This window comes from Candoia aspera, chromosome 1, assembly GCF_035149785.1.
Source record: "Candoia aspera isolate rCanAsp1 chromosome 1, rCanAsp1.hap2, whole genome shotgun sequence".
Taxonomy (NCBI): domain Eukaryota; kingdom Metazoa; phylum Chordata; class Lepidosauria; order Squamata; family Boidae; genus Candoia; species Candoia aspera.
Window position 1 is genome coordinate 54,002,308 of NC_086153.1, and position 18,790 is coordinate 54,021,097.

At 38.2% G+C, this 18,790-nt stretch overlaps 1 protein-coding gene across 1 annotated transcript in view; it reads right to left on the bottom strand.

The window, feature by feature from the left end:
• LIN9 (lin-9 DREAM MuvB core complex component) overlaps positions 1 to 13,698 on the bottom strand; it is a 43,615-nt gene extending 29,917 nt beyond the window's left edge. Inside the window, exons 1-5 of the mRNA XM_063304286.1 lie at positions 13,620 to 13,698; positions 8,658 to 8,690; positions 3,978 to 4,072; positions 735 to 839; positions 94 to 227 (exon numbers count right to left, since the gene is read on the bottom strand). Coding sequence (XP_063160356.1) covers positions 94 to 227; positions 735 to 839; positions 3,978 to 4,072; positions 8,658 to 8,690; positions 13,620 to 13,698 — 446 coding nt within the window. The remainder of the gene's footprint in view (positions 1 to 93; positions 228 to 734; positions 840 to 3,977; positions 4,073 to 8,657; positions 8,691 to 13,619) is intronic.
• Between the last annotated feature and the right edge of the window lie 5,092 nt (positions 13,699 to 18,790).

Here is an 18,790-nt window from a genome sequence, read left to right on the forward strand (position 1 = left end):
TAAATTTTGTGGTGGAATATAGCCAAGCGAAAATAAGCAAAAAGTTTAATTGTCATAAGTTGATTTAAAGTAGTAGATGAAAATCATACATACTTATCTATATTTGAGTAGAACCACTCATATATACACCATTTGTGGGCTTTAGGAAGTTTGAGCAAATTACGTAGCCGCAAACCAATCTTTTGTGATGCTTTTTTGTCTGGTGTTGGCACTGTTACAGTAAACTTCTAGACAACATAAAGACAGAGGCTTATTAACATATGACATTTAAACATTTAAAGTTAAATATTAATGATCAGTAGGGACTTGTATGTTTTGGATTTTATCTATCATGTAGAATATAATCATTTGCAAATCTATGCCTATTTTACACATACTTTTTATTACCTCAATATAGTGTTGGATCCAAACATTAACTTCCACAAAAGGAAGGTCTTATCTCATCTATAGAAGATTGCTGCTAGATGATGGCACAAGCAAGAAAGGGGAGTGGAAAGCACATTTGCTGATTTCCTTATGCCCTTTCTTTGGAAGGAGTATCAGCCCCTTAGACCATATTTTTAATGGAAGGACTGAGTTGCAGGAAGAATCAGCAAATTCCTTTTCTGCTGGCAAAAAGTGATGTTCCCAGTTTTTAATATAAGTATGCTCTGTTTCACAAACTTGTCAATAAGCTGTCAAAATTTCAAAGACGCAACCTAATTATCACTGAACAGTTTCATATATAAACATACCTGTGGGACCATTCCAACTCTCTGATTTCTTTTTGGTGATCTTGTATTCATTTGTCTTTCATCTTCTTCACAAAAGGAACGAGTTCGTTTGGAATTTCTGAAGGGCTGTAACCAAAAAAATCCAAACAAAAACTTGATTTACAGACAGTAAAGTTTCACAGTACCTGTTCTTGTAATACAGCAAGCTCATTGTAAATATTTTTTGAAAAAAAACAACCCTTATCTATATAGAATAATGACAATCAAGAACAGACTTCTCTAACTTGATGTAAAGGAACAGTGATATAACCTGAGATTAAATGAAAAAAGAGGGCAGGAAGTGTGAATTCATTGATGACCATTCAGAGATTTAATTACAAGTACATGTAACCAGTTATCTCAGGATGGTCTTTGTTATTCACATACACAGGTGAGTAAGAAGCTTCTTACTTGGAGAAGGGCTTAGTTGGCATAAGGTGATTGAAGAGACAACAGCTCTTCTAAAGGTTACATCTCTTTGGGAATCAAGCTTCAATCCATAGTGCTGGTAAGGAAGAGAACTAAGCCCATCGTGCTATCTGGCATAGCACCAACAGAGAAATAGTCCAGAAGAAAGCTGTCAGTGCTCCAGAATCAAGGAGCACTGTTAGTCTTGAGGCTGGTGCCTATGGGTCTATGGTGTTGGATGTATAGTTGATGCCAATGTCTAGTGAGAAGCCCTGGGCTCATGCTCTTTCCATTTGAGAGAATAGTAGTTTTTCTAGTAGATCATGGATGGCAATAGAAGAGAATGCAGTAGGGTTGCTGCAGTCCCACCTGTGCAATATAAAGCTTTTGAACACCACCCAAGATATCATAAGGCTTAGTGCTGAATAATCTGTCCTCATCAAATGGAAGGCTCTTAGTCTCCAATGTCAGGGTAGCATGGCAACACATGGTGATGGAAAATGCTGTACCTTGGCAGCTGAATCAGCTACACAATAAGCCATATTTAATTCATGTTTGGCAAAACAAGTTGCTATTATATGAAATACCTGGATAATTTGCCCCTTGTTCTTTGGTAACTGAAATAGGAATGGAGATATATTCTCTCACAAAAAATGATGGTATTTAGCCACCCATGCTTGGTTAGATAGTTAGCAGTATGGAAGGAGGGGGCACCTAAAGTGTATCACTTACATCCAATACTCTTAATTTCCTTCCCTCTTTGACCATGGGTGAGATATCATGTTGATTGTGGAAGTCTGACTGTGATGCTTTCACTGTAACGGTTAGGTGTGAATGTTGGAATAAGGAACAGCATTCCTCTTCCTTTAACCCATAAAAGATTCTTAATGCAGCATGAAGTTGATAGCACAGAAACTAGCTTGGCCCAGGAATCTTTTGTTGACTTCAGCACAAATGGAAGCACTAGAGTGAGAATTTGCAAAGTACACCTCAGAAGACTTTTAAACTTCAAAGCCAACATAATGTGCCATCTTATCAATGTTCTCTGTAGGAATGGAAGCTTTCTGAAGGAGAGCAGGTCACTTGGTTTCCAAACTAAGTATTAGGTGATGATATTAAAGAACATGCTAAATATGAATAAATAAAGGAAGTATCAGAAGCATAATCGCCAGACTCAGCAAGATTAGCATGAGCATCACTACAGTACGAATGCAGTTGATAGCTGTGGAGAAAATCTGAGGCGGACTGGTCATAGCAGATGTAGGTTTAACTGACAGGAAAGATGATGATAATTCTGGGGCAAGAGGCCATGCTGGGGTGGAATTCTGCTTCAAAGGAGTACCTTGGAGGAGACAGGAGGGTGAGAAAGTTATGTTTGCAAAAGCTGTCCATTACATGGTTGGTTCAAGACACAATTAAGTGGTGAAATTTGAGAAAAATATGAGTGGAAGTATAATGATCTGCCTCATATATTTTCTACTGTTCTAGGGAGTACAGGTCTCTTGACTACGAAAGGCTTGAGCAATCAACGATCTATCCTAGAAGAGTGGGATGGCATGGAACCAACTGAAATTGGAGAGAGACGCTTTTGGAATCAGAGTAGCTATAAGGTAATCAACTATGACCTCAGTGATCTTAAGATGACTAAAGGGGATGATTCTGGTTATGACCACCTAATGGACAAGAGGGCGGTCTCGAGGAGTAATTCTCTATCCTGAATCTTTCTTTCGAAGATCAAATCCTGTGCTTCAAGGAGCTGGTGAGAATCAAGAGCCAGGACCTTTGGCCCTCTTTTTGTTTTTGCCCTATAATTGGAAAGGTAGGCTCTTAGAACACTAAATCTTTAATAGATAATTTTCTTAGTGTTGGTAATGGTGCAGGAGAGACATGAGGATCCTTTGTGGACAGTGAAGAATTTGATTGACGCCTCAAAGAGACAAGGGGAGCTGCCAAACAGTTTTTGAAATATGGTAGAAGTGTCACAGTGTGCTTAAGGGCCCTTCGCAGATGAGGAAGCAGACCCTGCACTGCCAGATTCTAGTAATGACATTGACCCAGAAATTGTCTTCATTGTTTTTGTCTCAGACCCAGCAGATTCTGACCCTGAGACATTTCCATCAGCCCTCATGAACCATATCTGAAGAAAAAATATCAAAATATAGAGAATCATATGATTCTTCTGCCCCTGAATTTTCTTATGCGTGTATCAATTCCATCTGGCAGGGTCCAGGAAGCAGGCCCTCAGAGGTGAGGCAGGCACCTTCACTTCCGACCTTCAGGAGGGCCCTGAAAACCTGGCTCTGCCATCTTGCATGGGGTGGGCAGGTGGGGAACCATCCATGGGGTTGGCTCGTGCCTTAGAGCCCCTCCCACCTGATCAGAACTTTTAACCTCTTGGATTTTATACTTATTTATATTGCATTTTATATTTGTAATTGTTTTTATAGATTTTAATTGTTATTATTATAGTCTTAATTTTACTGTAAACCACCCAGAGTCCCCCTTCTGGGGGAGATGGGCGGCAGCAAAATTTGAATAATAAATAAATAAAACTTGGACTGACTTCATAACTTTGAGTAAGTGTGCACAGGATTCTTCTGTTTTCATTAAAAAAGTTAAATTTTCAGTTTTGTAAGTCAGACAAAAAAAGGTTATATCTTCCATATCTTACAACATAGAAGGAAAAGGAAAGCAAGATGTGGGTTTAGCTAGCTTTCTAGGCAAACCATAGGAGAACACAAGGAAAGCCATCTTCAGTTTTGAAAGAATGATAAAAATGTATTAAATCATCATATTAAGATAAATGTTGCTTCTTACCATTTCTAAAGTAGCTCCTGCATTTTTGCCCTTCCAAATGGGTGTTTTCTGCAAAGAACTGAATTTTTCATTCCATGTATTGGATAAGCTTCCCTCTGTTATGAATAAGTTACATATTTTAAATATGATTCCTTTCATATTTGCAAAATGAATACATTTTTTTCATGAATCATACATATTTATTAATATCAGAATGTGAATTATGTAAATTACATTCCAATTCTGGGAGTCCCCATCTAATTAATTTCAAATTATCTGGTTTCATTTTCGAAGTAACTTTGTCCTGCAATGAAGCTATTTCAGCCAAAGCAGTATATGTCAAATCCACTGGACAGAAACAAAATATTTTCAGAAGCAGTTCAGCTTTCTTTGCTTTTAAACCCAATCAGTTTTATTGTGTGCTTATACCATACCTTCTTTTTCAGATTAAATTATCTCCCCCCAAAATGGGAGGGGAAGTATGTACTATATGTGCATATGTGTGTTTGTGTATATGTATATGTATATACAGTATGTATATCGCTTGCTGTGCCTCCAAAGCAAACCTTTTTTATACATGCTCTGAGGCTGTATTTGCAATCTGCTTTTAAGTATAAAAACAAATTATCTTTTGGACCACTACTAGAGAAAGGAAGAAAAAACAGCCTCTGGAATATCTGTAAATAGACCCACCCACCCAAGGTATATCTAGATATAGATTATGGTAAACAAGAAGACACACTTTTGGCAAGAACCAACATAAACACAGGACCACCCTGTCATGTTCCCCATTTCAATGTTCTGTTAACATCGTAACGTTTCACATGTCATTATTTATGCTGCAAAATTATCCTTCAGGATCAAAGTACTCTTTTTGCTAATATTCCCTGGACACAAATGGGCACTAGCATCTACAGGGTGTGTGTGTGTGGGGGGAAAAAAGCAAGATGGTGGTTGTGGCAATAGACACTCTGCCCCTTTTGTGTCTATTGGTGTTGCATACATGCACAAAAGGGTGAGGCTTTGTGACCCAGCAACCAACATCTTATTTGAGCCCCCCCCCCCCGATATTGCCACAACTGGGCATCAACTTTCTTTTTAAATGTTGGTATAAACTCACAAAGTTAGAACTTATTAGCAGGGACACTGTGTGTGGCATGGTGTAACTTGGGCTGGTAACTTTGTCTAAACCTCTTTTTTATTAAAATGCTATGTGAATGTCTTAATTAATCAAAACTGTGATGGGCTGTGGAGACAAATCTACTGACCCACATGGTGAAAATTATGGCATATGGAAGACTTCTAGAAGAAATGGGAAATATGTAATAGATCTGAATGAATCTTGTGAAATAAAATGGATAAATACATATGTGGAAGTGAAGGTTTGGTTTAATTGAAAGTGCTAAAATGCACAGCATGTATATTGAGCAAGAAAGTATATTAAGCTGCAAAGAATGTACTGCAGTTCAAGACAGCAAAAAATGATTATGATTGAAAAGAGGAAGAAAAGTGCGAAGTGATTTTGATGGAAATAAAAAGTTGTTTTGGAATTGCATGAAGAGGGCAAATAAGGAGTCCCTAGCACTCCATAAAGTGATGAAATGATTTAGGATGAAAGTGAAATGAGGAATGCTGGAATGACTATTTTAAACATTTGTATGGCAATGATAGTGACATATTGAAGAGTGGAATTTAAACAAATGCTATGTCAGTGTTCAAGAAAAAATTGATGATGTAATGGTGGATGGGTATAGGACTGTTGAAAATGGTACAGCTAGATGTTAATGGTCTACTGGAGAAATAAATCTAGATGTGGGTTGCTTAAGAAGTGACTGTGTGACTTGTTTAATGTATATGTGAAGACTGCATCTGCCAATTGATAGAATGCTGTTACTGTTTCCCTATAGAAAGCAAAAGGTAGCAAGAGTGAGTGAAAACTCTATACTGTAGATGGATTAATCTGTTAAATGTATCTGGGAAGTTTTCACAGAATTGATTGAAAGGGAATGTTAGATGACAATGAGCAAAATCTGGGAAGTGCAGTATGGTTTTCTGCTTGGCAGGAGATGTGCAGACTAGATTTTGTTCTTCCGCAGATCATTAAGAAACATACACATGTGGGAAAGAATACTTATTGTATACTTGTTGATTCAGAGGAAGTGTATGATAAATTGAGTAGCTTGACTTATGGAATGTTTTGTGCAAATGTGGACTTGAATTTTGGTTGCTGAATGCACTAACAATGGTGTATGATAGAAGTAGAGCATATATGAGAATAGAATGCTTAGCAAATGGTTCAGGGGGTAAGACAGGGATGTGTGATGTTCCCTCATTGCTTAATGTAATTATGAACGTATACGATGCTGTATTGTTGGTTGAGAACCTAAATGATCTGCAACAAATATTAAATAGATTATATGATGCAATAAAGAGCATGACTATAAAAATTAACCTATCAAAGACCATGATAGAGAAAACAGAGTGAATGATTGTCAAGTTTTACATAAATGGTGAAAACAAGAAAAGATTATGTATTATGAGAGCCAGTTTGGTGTAGTGGTTAAGGCATCAGGCTAGAAACCGGGAGACTGTGAGTACGCATCCTGCCTTAGGCACAAAGCCAGCTGGGTGACCTTGGGGCAGTTACTTTCTCTCAGCCCTAAGGAGGCGGCAATGGCAAACCACTTCTGAAAAAACTTGCCAAGAAAACTGCAGAGATTTGTCCAGGCAGTCTCTGAGAACTGGACACAAGTGAATGGGAAAAAAATTATGTATTATGAAACATGGGAAAGTGGATGGAGAAATTTTAGAATATGCAAATGTTGGCAGAAAAGTTGGGGTAGTATGTGGTCTGTTGCAAAGAATGAATGTTTGCTGGAAGAAGTGAAAATAGCTGTGTATAAGAATGTACTTTATTGTATAGGAATGAGAGCTTGGTATGTCAGAAGAAATATAAAAATAAGTTGAATGCAATGAGAATGAAGTTCTTAAGAAGAGATAATGTCAAGAATGAATAGGTGTTGAATGAATGTGGATGGAATACAAAAGTGAGTAACAAGCACAAAAGAAGCATGCTGAGATGGTTTAATCAAACAGAAAGAATAAAAGAACTGAATCACAAAACAAATATATTAAAGATGACTTAATAAGTCATAAGGAAGAGGAAGACCCAGAAAGTCACAGTTGGAGAAGCTGATGAAATTCTTTTCTTACCTCATGTCTTAACTTACTTTGGCTTACGTTTCTTACTTCTTTTGGGATTTTGCATAACATTGCTTACCCCAAAAGGGAACAGAATAATGGATATGTATATAGGTAGAAATGTTGATGCTGAAAGAGAAATGTTTTCTCCTTCCAATTTGGGGGAAAATTCTGTATGGAAGTTGAGCATTTTAGGGGAAAAATGTAATTTTCATTTCAAAATGAATTACAGTACTTTTTAAAGTAGAATTTTAAAATATTACATTTGATTTTTAATGCAGAATTTTAAAATAATATCAAGTTATTTTTAACTTTCAAATTGCTTAGATACAATATTCAAAGAGAAAACAATTTGGGTATGTTAACCTATACTGACCCCAAATTTGCCATTTCACACCTATGGAAGCAGAACTGAAACCTCTCCTCAATTTATTTTTCATTTATCTTCCTGATTTTTCACATTCCTATTTCTATAAAGGAAAACTACCTATAAATGCATTTTAGAATAAATACATATGTTTCAAATCCTGATTTCTTGTGTAATTAAAATTTTCATTCTGGAAAGTTTTGTGGATTAACTTAATCTTCCTTTGCTTTTTTACCCATTAATTTATTCTGTTATTTGTCTTGTTTTATTGCTTACTGGCTGTTTTTCATAGAAGTACTGGGTATTTGTTCACTGGATATTTCTTTCAACAGAAAAGTAGAATATACACAAATAAAATAAAATAAAGATTACAGCACATGAATACAGCATCATAAATCCAAATACATTACATGCTAGTACATATACACTCAACTTTTCCACAGATTCCATCCCCTGTATTCCAGCTGATATATCATCTGAAGTTAAACTTTCTGAGTTGAACTTGACTCCATAAATATATATAATCACTTGACTCCATATATATAGTCACTTTGTGCATGTTTAGCCTACAGCTCTGGTTCTCTCTCATCCAAGTACTAACTGGGCCAAGCTTGCTTTACACAAAGTCAACCAAGCGCTGTCATAAATGAGTAGCTTATAAAACAGGTTCACACAACCCATTCAATCATAATGTGACTTGCTTCGGGCTCAGTATGATGCATACACCCAGGCACTTCACTTGCAAACTGTGGTTTTATGGCGATGTTATGTGAACAAGGCTACTGTGATTTGTTCAACAAACTATGATTACAAATACTACAGCTTGTGCAATGTGTAAATTCAGCCATAGCATAAAGTACTCCTTTGGAGTCCCTGGTGCTCTCTGAGCCTTGTTGTTTTCTTGCAGACTTTTCATTGCCAGACTAGGCAACATCTTCAGTGCCCTGAAGATGTTGCCTAGTCTGGCAATGAAATGTCTGCAAGAAAACAACAAGGCTCAGAGAGCACCAAGGTCTCCACAGTTCAACCCTGAGCTACAAATATTCGCTTTGAAAGTACTCCTTAAATAAGCATTTTTGTAAGATTTAGCCTTCATGAACACTACAGATGAATAAATAATATGGTTGTCCTACCTTTCAAACTAACCAAGGCTTTTGCTGATGAACCTGAAATAAATACCAAAGCTCAATAAGGTGACATTATTTCTCACAATAAATTCATACTCTTGCTGCATTTACATGACATTGTTAAAAGCTCAGTCTTAAAATCCATATGCTGATAACAGATCCAAAGACATTCTATTCTTCCAGAATGGATCTAATCCAAGCCTTTCAATTAGGCCAGCAATGAAGTTGGCATTGTTAATTCATCTATTCACCCCAACTTACACACCTTCTGCTTGGTCAGCATGGAATAGCAAGATTAAGGATGATCTGCTGTTCCACTGTTCCCTACTCCACTAACAATGCTTTGACTTCATATTTTGGTGTTAAAAAGAAAGCATTTAAGTCACATCAACCGCACAGAAGTTAATTAATTTCAGAACTTTTACACTGACATGTATCAATCAAGGAAATATAATTATGAAAATCTATATCCAAGGAGAGAATTTTTTACAAAAAAAAATCTTAATGTTCCAAAAAAGCGTGCATTAAAGATTATAGCTGTAATATCAAAACAAAGTTAAAATGTAAAACAAAATACCAGAAGCATAGTAGTTAATGTAAATTAATATATGTCAAATCACAGTATGATGCTACAGGACTAAGTCTGCTTGCTCATTTTATCCCCACACCTAGTGCTTATTTCTCAATTTATAATAAACTGGCTGCATTCAAACTATCACACCATAGCTTTTACTTCCCTACAAATCAGGATCAAAGTCTCAAAGAATGGATAGCCTGTTTAATTACTATACATTCATAAAAACAAACTGTTAGGGGCATTTATTGCAATTTCATACAAAACACAACACAGGATGCCCCCCAAAGGAAGCTTGCAGTGGAGTTTAACAATATATGTTCTTTAATCAAAATTATAGAAGGTGCTTTAGTCTCTCTTCAACTTTACTACAACAATATTGTTACATTATTTGAGAGGGTAGGACCCACTGAAATAGTAAGTCCTACAGATAGCTTGTAATTATTTGCATTAAGGACCAGAAATGTTTCAAGCTGAAATAATATAACCTGCAATTGTTGGGTTAATATATTTATTTATGCACCATATCAGGGTTTTTTTATGGAAGAGGAAAACAATATGAACATGCTTTTAAATTCTATTCTAATGTTTGCATTAATTTCTCAACAACTCTCCTTTGACGAAGGAAGATATCTTCAGCAACAGAGATTTAGCTGAATAATAGGCTTCACACTATGCAGCTGAATAAATTGTAAAGAAAAATATTTGCAGAAATAAAATGCAGGAAGCAGCAACAGTCTGGCCTATCTAGTCCAGCATTCTGTCAGATGCATTCCAGAAGCTTACAAACATAAACACAGTTGCAACACTATGGCTGGAATTATTCCTTCCTTTATGTGTCCATCCTCAGCAGAATGTTCTATGAAGTAGAGACTTTTGTTAAACTACTAATCTGCTATATTCATACTGCCAAATGATTCCATACACCAGATATTATATATATTATTTCTGTTTTATAAACACCTATTCATACATTGTTGTATTAAGTTAACATTCCTCTAAGTCATAAAGCAATGCAGGTTTTCTCAGCTATATTGGCTAATCATAAAGCTAACTCAGCAACAAAAAATGGCTAAACTTGTCTGTTACCTAATGTCTACAGAGCACTATGCTTTGCAGCCCTATTCAGGCACCCAATTTACTTCCCAGTAAATATATTTAGGATTTTAGCTTAAATTGGGGGATTTAGGTAGTAGTCCTTAGACTGTTAGAGAATCATCCAATTTTCTGCAGAAATGTATTTGAATTATATTAAGTTTACTTAGGTAAAGTTAATTTAATTTTCTACTCAGTATATGTGTCTATACATATGTAGGTGGTGGCTAGAAAAAGGCTTGCTTTTTAGAATCAGAATTTCCTCAAATATTAATCTAAGATCCTTTCCTTTGAAAATCAAGTGTTCACAGCCAGAAGAGGTAGAAGTAAACTTAAGTAGACTCTAACATCTAGTTTTCCACAGCTATGACCTTCTGTATAGGAATGATATAATCATGTGAATCCCAGCCTACAAAATAAACTTCTGAAGTAGAAAACCCCAAGTAGTTTTGAATGCAGCATTTGAGAGAATTCACATCAGAAACAGGCTTCTCTGACCAGATGTTAGATTCTAGCTGTCATACTCCAGATGCCCTAACCATCTTGTTTGGGACTAACAAAAGCTAAACTCCAGCAATATTTACAGAAGCCTAAGGTTCTGCCCCTCCATCAGAGACCGCTACAGTTGGAATGGCATGAGATTACAATGATAATTTAGTGGGTGGATAAAACTAAACCTTATTTAGAAGATAAGTAATATATTCCTGGCATGGAAGAGCTTTTCTAGTAGATTGAATTATAAAACAAAATATGATAGCCATGTTCTCAGCATTTGGCTTAAGCAATGAAAGCAAAGATAAATGACATGAGAAGTCTAAATAATTCAATACTTGTCATCCATGCTGATTCTTCAACACTGTACACATTTATTGAGGAATTAGGTAATTGAAAGGTACACAGCATTCAAGGAAGTAGGAATGACCTAATCTGCAACTTTCTATAGAATGTATAAGCTCTTTACATGTATCAGCTTCATTCATACATGTGAATACACACACACACACTGTATTTCCTAAGGTATAATTTAGATACACTTTCAGTTACACATAGGATAACAAAAAAAATTACACAAGCATTTGCAATTTTGTTCTTACAATTTTTTGAATACCAAAAACCCTTAGCTATCAATTTGCTATTCAAAACTGTTGACGGATGGCACCTACTCCTTTCAAATTTCCTACAATATAATAAACAATATTAAGTTCCGCAGTGTTCTAACATGCCTGGCCTCGTGTCCAGCTACCACATACACGCCACACAGGGAGACAGTCTGAAATCCATGAGCAAAATTTCACCCCCCCAATACATTTTTCTTCTCCCTTTGTTCACTATATAACCTATAAGTCTGATCTAGAGGATTCCCAGATCCTCCACAGGATCTTTGAAACCTGGAATTCTCCACACTAGATTGAGTAGCTGAAATCTATAATTTGATTTCTCCCATATTATAAAATAAAAAATAAAAATAAAAAAGTTTTGCTTATAATGCATTACTTCTTTAAAAACTTCAACTTGTATATCACTGTTTTTGACCTAAATATATAATAGTGTTTTCTCTTAAGTGAGTTGAGCAGATGCCTTTAATTACTACATGAATATTTTTATTTTAAAACCATATGCAGTCTAGCCATTATATCTGTTTTGTCTTTCATGTTTGTATCAGTTGCCTTGTTTCAATATCCATAGTGCAATATGAATACATGCTTTACATATCTCTGTCATGGTTCATCAAATTCAGTTTTGCAGAACATAGACAGGAATATTGAAGTCATCTATTCTTCAGAAAGATTTGACATTACCTTTTACTGTTACTCAGCTGGTACCTTTAATTTATATATCCATATCCATATATATTTACAAAAACAAAAAAAAATCTTTACCAATTTGCTTCTATGGTAGCTCTCAAACTTTTATAAAAGACATACATTAATGAACAATTTTCTTCGCACTTGATGATGGCTCAAATGGTATATCTAGCCTTCTATATGAGGTGTATACTAGTAGATATTGAAATGATTTGCAAGGAATCAGAAAGTCTTCTCCAATATTAGTAGTGATGAATTTAACCTTCTCCTTAAATTACAGGACTGAATATAAAAAGTGTGGAGTGACTTGGATTTATATTTTTGTAAGGAAGAAGTAAGCCATCCATTCAATTCCCAAACTTAAATTATTTAATTCCAAGTAAATGTCTTCCAACAAGGTCTAGTTGATGAGTCTCAGGATTCTAGATAAAAACAGAATTGGTTCTTCAAATCTGAAGTTCATTGCTGCTCTATCCTCAGTTGTACAGTCAGCACTTTCAGAGAGGTGTGCCTTCCATTCTCAACTTTGGTGAAAATGCATCCTCAGTTTAAAACATTTGGCTTTGCTTCCAATAATCTTGTCCAACTTACTAAGTTCACCATACAGATGTGGCCACTCAAAATATAGCATCATGATTTCCCAGATACAATACACAAATTGTTTAAATATAATTCATATTATGTAAACAACCACCAAAAGAGAACTACGCTTGACTTAACTTCTCTATTCAGACCTTTAAAAGGTTTACGACATATGCAAATGACATTATTATTTTGGTATGAACAAGAGGAGAGTTGACATATACCTGTACTTATCACACTTTAAAATCAGCTTCCTATGAACCAATGCATATTTCAGAGTAAAGGTCAAACACACAAACCTCTCCAAATATACAGGAGGCTAATGTCAAAACAACTACTAGAAGAGAGCCCACAGCGAGAGAAATATCACCCTTACTTTGTTCATGCCGTACTCGTTTTCCCTGCCTACCCCTTAGAGGTGCAATGCCACTCACTGCCCTACGCACAACGCTTCTCTGCCCGACTTGAAAAGGCGTGCGCTCTTCCCTGCGAAGAACGGACCCGGTCCCGGCCTGCTCCAAGTCTCGGGGTTCAGGGTGCGGTTCAGTCCCGACAGGAGAAGGGCAGCTTATATAATAGCGGCTTCCGGCCCTGTTCTGTTGGCCTCACCCCCCACCCCCTTCCAAACTCGAGGATGAGACCGGAGGGGGGGGACATCGGAAAAGAGAGCTGGGTCAGGCACTGAGGGAGGAGATTGTGGCTCCGGCCCCGCGCAGCTCCGGCTCCTACTACAACAGCAGCAGGAGCAACAAAAGAAGTAGCAGGCACCGGGGCAGCAGGAGCAACACTGAGACTGTGGCTCAGAAAAGGGGAACAGACGAAGGGTCCGGTAGCCAGAACCGCTATTTCAGGAGCTGCTGACCAGGAAGGGCCGGCGGCGGGGTAGAGTGAGGGGCAGAGATCGCTACTCACTCTCGTCAGGCAGCTGATCCAACTCCGCCATCTTGAAGGAGCCGCGCCGCTTTTTCAAAGGCTGCCTGTCGCAGTGCATTGTGGGGGAGGAGACGAAGTCCTCTAGCTTGCCTGACTGGAGGGAGGAGGCGAGACGTGCGCGAGTTGCTGGATTTGCCCGGGCTCTACGAAGGCTCAGGCGGGAACGGGACCGGTTCATGCTTCTTTTCGGGCTCCTTCGGGAAAGTTCTTACAATTTCATGAGAGCTTTACTGTTACTTTTCCACAAGGCGAGAAAACGGGTTGGAGAGAGTGAACGCTGCATGCAGTGGCCGCGTCTGGTCGCTGGCTTCATCTGGACAGCAGATTGTATTTACAGATACTGTTCGTGCTCGGTTTTCAATGGGGCTTAGCCTTTGTGGGGCAGATATAAAGCAATACCATCTCACCAACTTAGTAATAATTTCTTAATGTTTAACGTTGTGCTCGGTGAACTGAGCAATAACAATAGTCTCGAACTGAAACTTTATTTTTTGCAAAGCTGTCATATATACATCATGGTCCAATTGACAAAGAACTGGACTTATGAGCCCCACAATATCTTTGAACAGTAACTCATACATATAGACCAGCAGAGCGTTGTGGCTTAATGTTTGGACACAACATTGCTAGGTATGGCACAGGCCTAGCTAGCAATAAAAAAATAAGGTGTCTGGATTTTGCATGATTTTTATGAGTGACAAAAATGCTTTTATGATTATACCTTTTACAAGGGATCTGCCCATAATCAGATCAAAAATCACTACAGCTTGAAATATAAAAATCACAATCTGATCATTTCAGTTATTGCCATGTGCAAAAACATGTAGGGCATTGATTCATATGAACTCATATATTACACATAATCCCTCTGTGCCTTATTATGATATAATCTGATGCTGGCTACTGGACAAATTCTAATGAGATGACAGAATACCATCTGGGAAGGCTATCTGGGATACATTTGAGCTTGTTGATCCCCAGGAAGTGGACAGGGTTCTAGATGTAAGCTCCACCAACTGTAGATTAGATTCCTGCTCCACTTGGCTTGTGGAAGCTGCCAGCATGAGAGGAGGGTGGGTGCAGATAGAGGTCAATATGACTTTGTGAAAGGAGGTAATGGCACCTGCCTTGAAGGAGGCTATGGTGTGCTCCCTCCTCAATTACTCATCCTCGTTGTCTTAGTTACCATCTGGTTTTCAACTTGCCCTTAGGGAAGTTGCTGAAGAAGTGGTAGGGCAGCAATTGCAGAGGGCCTTGGGAAAAGCAGATTATCTGGATCCTTTTCTGTCTGGCTTCAGGCCTGGTTATAGGACTAAGTCATTTTTGTTGGCGTGCGACTGGGATAGTGGGAGTGTAATGCTCCTGATCCTGCTTGATTTTTCAGCAGCCTTCAGTATCATTGACCATAATATCCTTCTGGGATACCTGCAGATGTTGGAAGTATGGGGCATTGGTTTTTCTCCTCCTGAATGCACGGTTCCAGTAGGTGAGGACAAGAGGTCAAGCACTCAGGGTCTCTGTTATAGTGCGCCTTGGGGCTCTTCCCTCTGCTGTTCAACATCTACATGAAGCTACTGGGGGAAATCATCATGGAGTGGCACCCCTGCATGAAAATCAGTTCTGTAACCTGGGTTTTTACCTGGATTTGAGATTCCTTCAGGAAGAACAGGTGAAGATGTGGTCAGAATGACCTTTGCACAGCTTTACTTTATGTGCCAGTTGCAGCCATTCCTGTGCTAGGAGTCATTTCTGACAAATCCTATCCATGTCACCTCAAGCTTGGACTATTGCCACTTGCTCTACAGGGGGCAGCCCTCCATGCTGTTCCTTACAAATGAAAATGCCTTAACTTTTCTATACTTTAAAGGGCATGCATTGATTTAAAAGCTTTAACACTTGTTTTACAGGATAGGATGTACAGAAGCATTAAACAATCTTTCTGAGATGTTATACGGGTATCATGAATACTCATATAATTCAGAGCTAGTGATAGCAATGCATACATTCTCATTCTTGAAGCTAGATTAACTGCATTTCACCTGAAGTTGCCTGAGATTACTTGGCAAATGCAGCATGAAGCTGATTATCTCTCCAAAGAGAGTGCAGATTTATGTTCTAGCATGTGCTATCTTCTGACCACAGACAACCCTTTTTTGCCTTACAAACCTGTAAAAAGCAAGATTTATCCTCCCACACATTTCTACCATAAGGACAGTTGAGAAGAATCTGTATTTTAAAAAAGTAAAAATACCCTCAAGTAGGAGGAAGAAAATGGGAAGAATGTGTTATGTATGCTGCCTTAAACTTTTAGGGAAAAAAGGCAGGATATAAATCTAATCTTCAGCAAAGGATCGTTACCTTGTCGTGGTGCTGGAGCTTGAGCACCTCAATGATGCCATGAGCTAAACCGTGAAGGGCCACCCAAGACGGGAAGGTCATGACAGAGAGGTCAGACTAAATGCGATCCCTGGGGAAGGTAATGGCAACCCACCCCAGTATTCTTGCCGTGAAAACTAAATGGATCGGTACAACCAGAGATATGTCGGTGCGACTAAACGAATAAACAACAATAAATCTAATAACTAACAATCCATGTGGTCTTTTCTCACAATACAGAAGCAGTTTGTCATCTTCCCCTGGGACTTTTTAAAGATTCCCTTCTCTAGCAAACTCCCACATCCAAGTACTAACCAGGACCAAACCTCTTAGTTACTGCCAGCTGCTGAGGCATAACTGCATAGCTGCCACCTATCCCCGAACAACTGGAAATGAAGCAAATATAGCTACACACGAGTGAACTCTTCTTATCAAGACCAATAAAATATAATCAGAAACCCATCCACCCATCCAAGTCACAATAGCGCTGTGATCTTCAGGAATTCGAGAGACACCCAAAAGGAATTTGCAAGTTACATCCCAATTCCCCTTTTAAAGTATATGTATGATAATGCCTGGGGCAATCTAAGATCCTGGAATCCTTGCCTTGTGAAATTTCTAGATAGCTGAGTGTTAATCACCATATACTTCTCTGTTCTTTTATTAGGTCCTGTTTTGTCTGTTAGTCATGTGAAGGGACAAAATTAAAATACGTGCAACATTATCAGAATAAAGCACACATAAGAGGAAAAATACTTGCTTACATAGTTTATACAGATGATAGACAGATCATAGCTTGTTTTTAGAGCATAAATTTTAGAACAGCTGGTCCTAAATAATCTATTACAGTATATAATCTGCTTGTGCTCTGAAGCCTTTGTTACACAGATACTGATCTTTTCCATCTTAAAGGGTAGAGGCCTGTGGAAATTCAAGATGGTCAAAACTTTTGCATGTATAAAGCTAGTTCACTATTTACTATTGTATTTAGTGCAGTTTAACTAGTGCCCAATGTGCCAAGAGCAGTGCTTTTTTTCAGGAAAGCTCAGTTCAATGCCATTCAGATTGTTACAAGACACAAGCCGCAGCTGAGCCATAAAGGTGGGAAAAAGCAAGATGTTACTTTCCTTTAGTGAATTAAAATGAGTGCATTTGTGTGCATTATGTGGCTGCATGGGAAAAAGTGGGTTGACAAAGAAGTATCAGCTATTTCAGTGATGTCATTGGTTCACACACCATTCATTCCAACTAGCTATCATGCTAAGAAGTGTTCTTCCCGAGAGGTGGTGGTTGAATATCAAAAGTTTGGGATGCAAAGCTGTAGGAAAAACAAGTCCAGCTCTGTGTTGCTCTTATAAATCTGGTCCCAGGGTAAAATTGTTGTGTGCATGAAGACTGGAAAGGAACCAAACATCAGCTCCTATGGCTATATAGTCCCATTGTTATTCTGGAGTGTTTCTGAAACTGCAGCTGCATGATCTGTAAGCAACATACAACCCACCAATGCCAGATGCCACTGAATATTGGTAGCATGCTGAAGTAGTGCATTTTGGGCAGTCTTTTAGAAACGTGTCTGGCAACACCTGCCATCATTTCCATGTCATTCATCTATCCAGGCATCACACTGTTCAATAAACTGTTGGTGCTTCTATTGCTGTTGTGCCATTTGTCTTCCCCCCCTCCTCCCATTTTGCTATCATTTTTGGTCCAACTGCATTCTTCCTCTCACCTGGTTTCTGGGGTATTTGTTCAGTTTCCTTTTCAGTCACTTCCTAGTCCAGCTGCTTCACTGTCCCATATTTCTTTCTGCTTGATGATGGTAGAGGAAGCTTCCTATCCCTCCCAATAATGCAGCAAGCCAAGTACTTATTCTTTAATGGAGGTAAATTGCAATATAGAAGCAGATTGCTAAGTTGTGGGTGTAGAAATGGAAGTTTCTTTTTCCTTTTCAACAACTCTGCTAAAGATAGCAGGGAAGGAAGGAGGTGTACATGTGTAAGAATGAGAGGCATCTGTGAGTGCGTGAGGAGGGATATGCACATTAGGGCTTTGCATCCTTCAAAAATAATTTGGAAGAAGTGCTTCAAAGCTCATGCAAGCACAGCACTTATCATTCATTAAAACAGCCCCTCTAGTTTAGGCTTTCGCACAAGCTTGAAAAGCATTATGGCTGTTTTAAAGAGTCAACACATTAAAATTAATGTAGTGTTGGAGCTATGCCAAAAGCCTGAAATAAGCCATATTGCTTTAATTAATAGTAGAGAGGTGCTGTGCTTGTGTTAGGTCTGTAGCATTTTGGAAACATGCACGCTCTCTCCTCATGTGCCTGACACTCATTTTTCCCAGCATGCCTCAAAAGAACATAGTGGAGCCCAACTCCAAAAAGATTGTTGCTCCTTCCACACACAATCATCTACCACAGTTGCAGAGATGCTGAAGGAATGTATTAGCACTGTCTCAGTTGTACAGTGTACACCTAACATTACACAAGTGAATTTCAGCATGCATAACAAGGTTTCTTCTTGCTGTCCTAACCCCACCTCCATAGCTGCTCTGGAGCTATTCTGCAACCCTTGAGAAATTTAGGGGGCGAAGAAGGAATCTGCTGTAGTATTCCACCAGTGGACAGATAAATAAGACATAACACTTTTGCACCGATTACTTTTATATCACAGGTTCAGGTGCTGACTGAGCAACAGTTCATGACTGGATCCACAGACATTACTCTTGACTTTTTACCTTACATATAAGTACTGTATTTTGTATACAAGAAA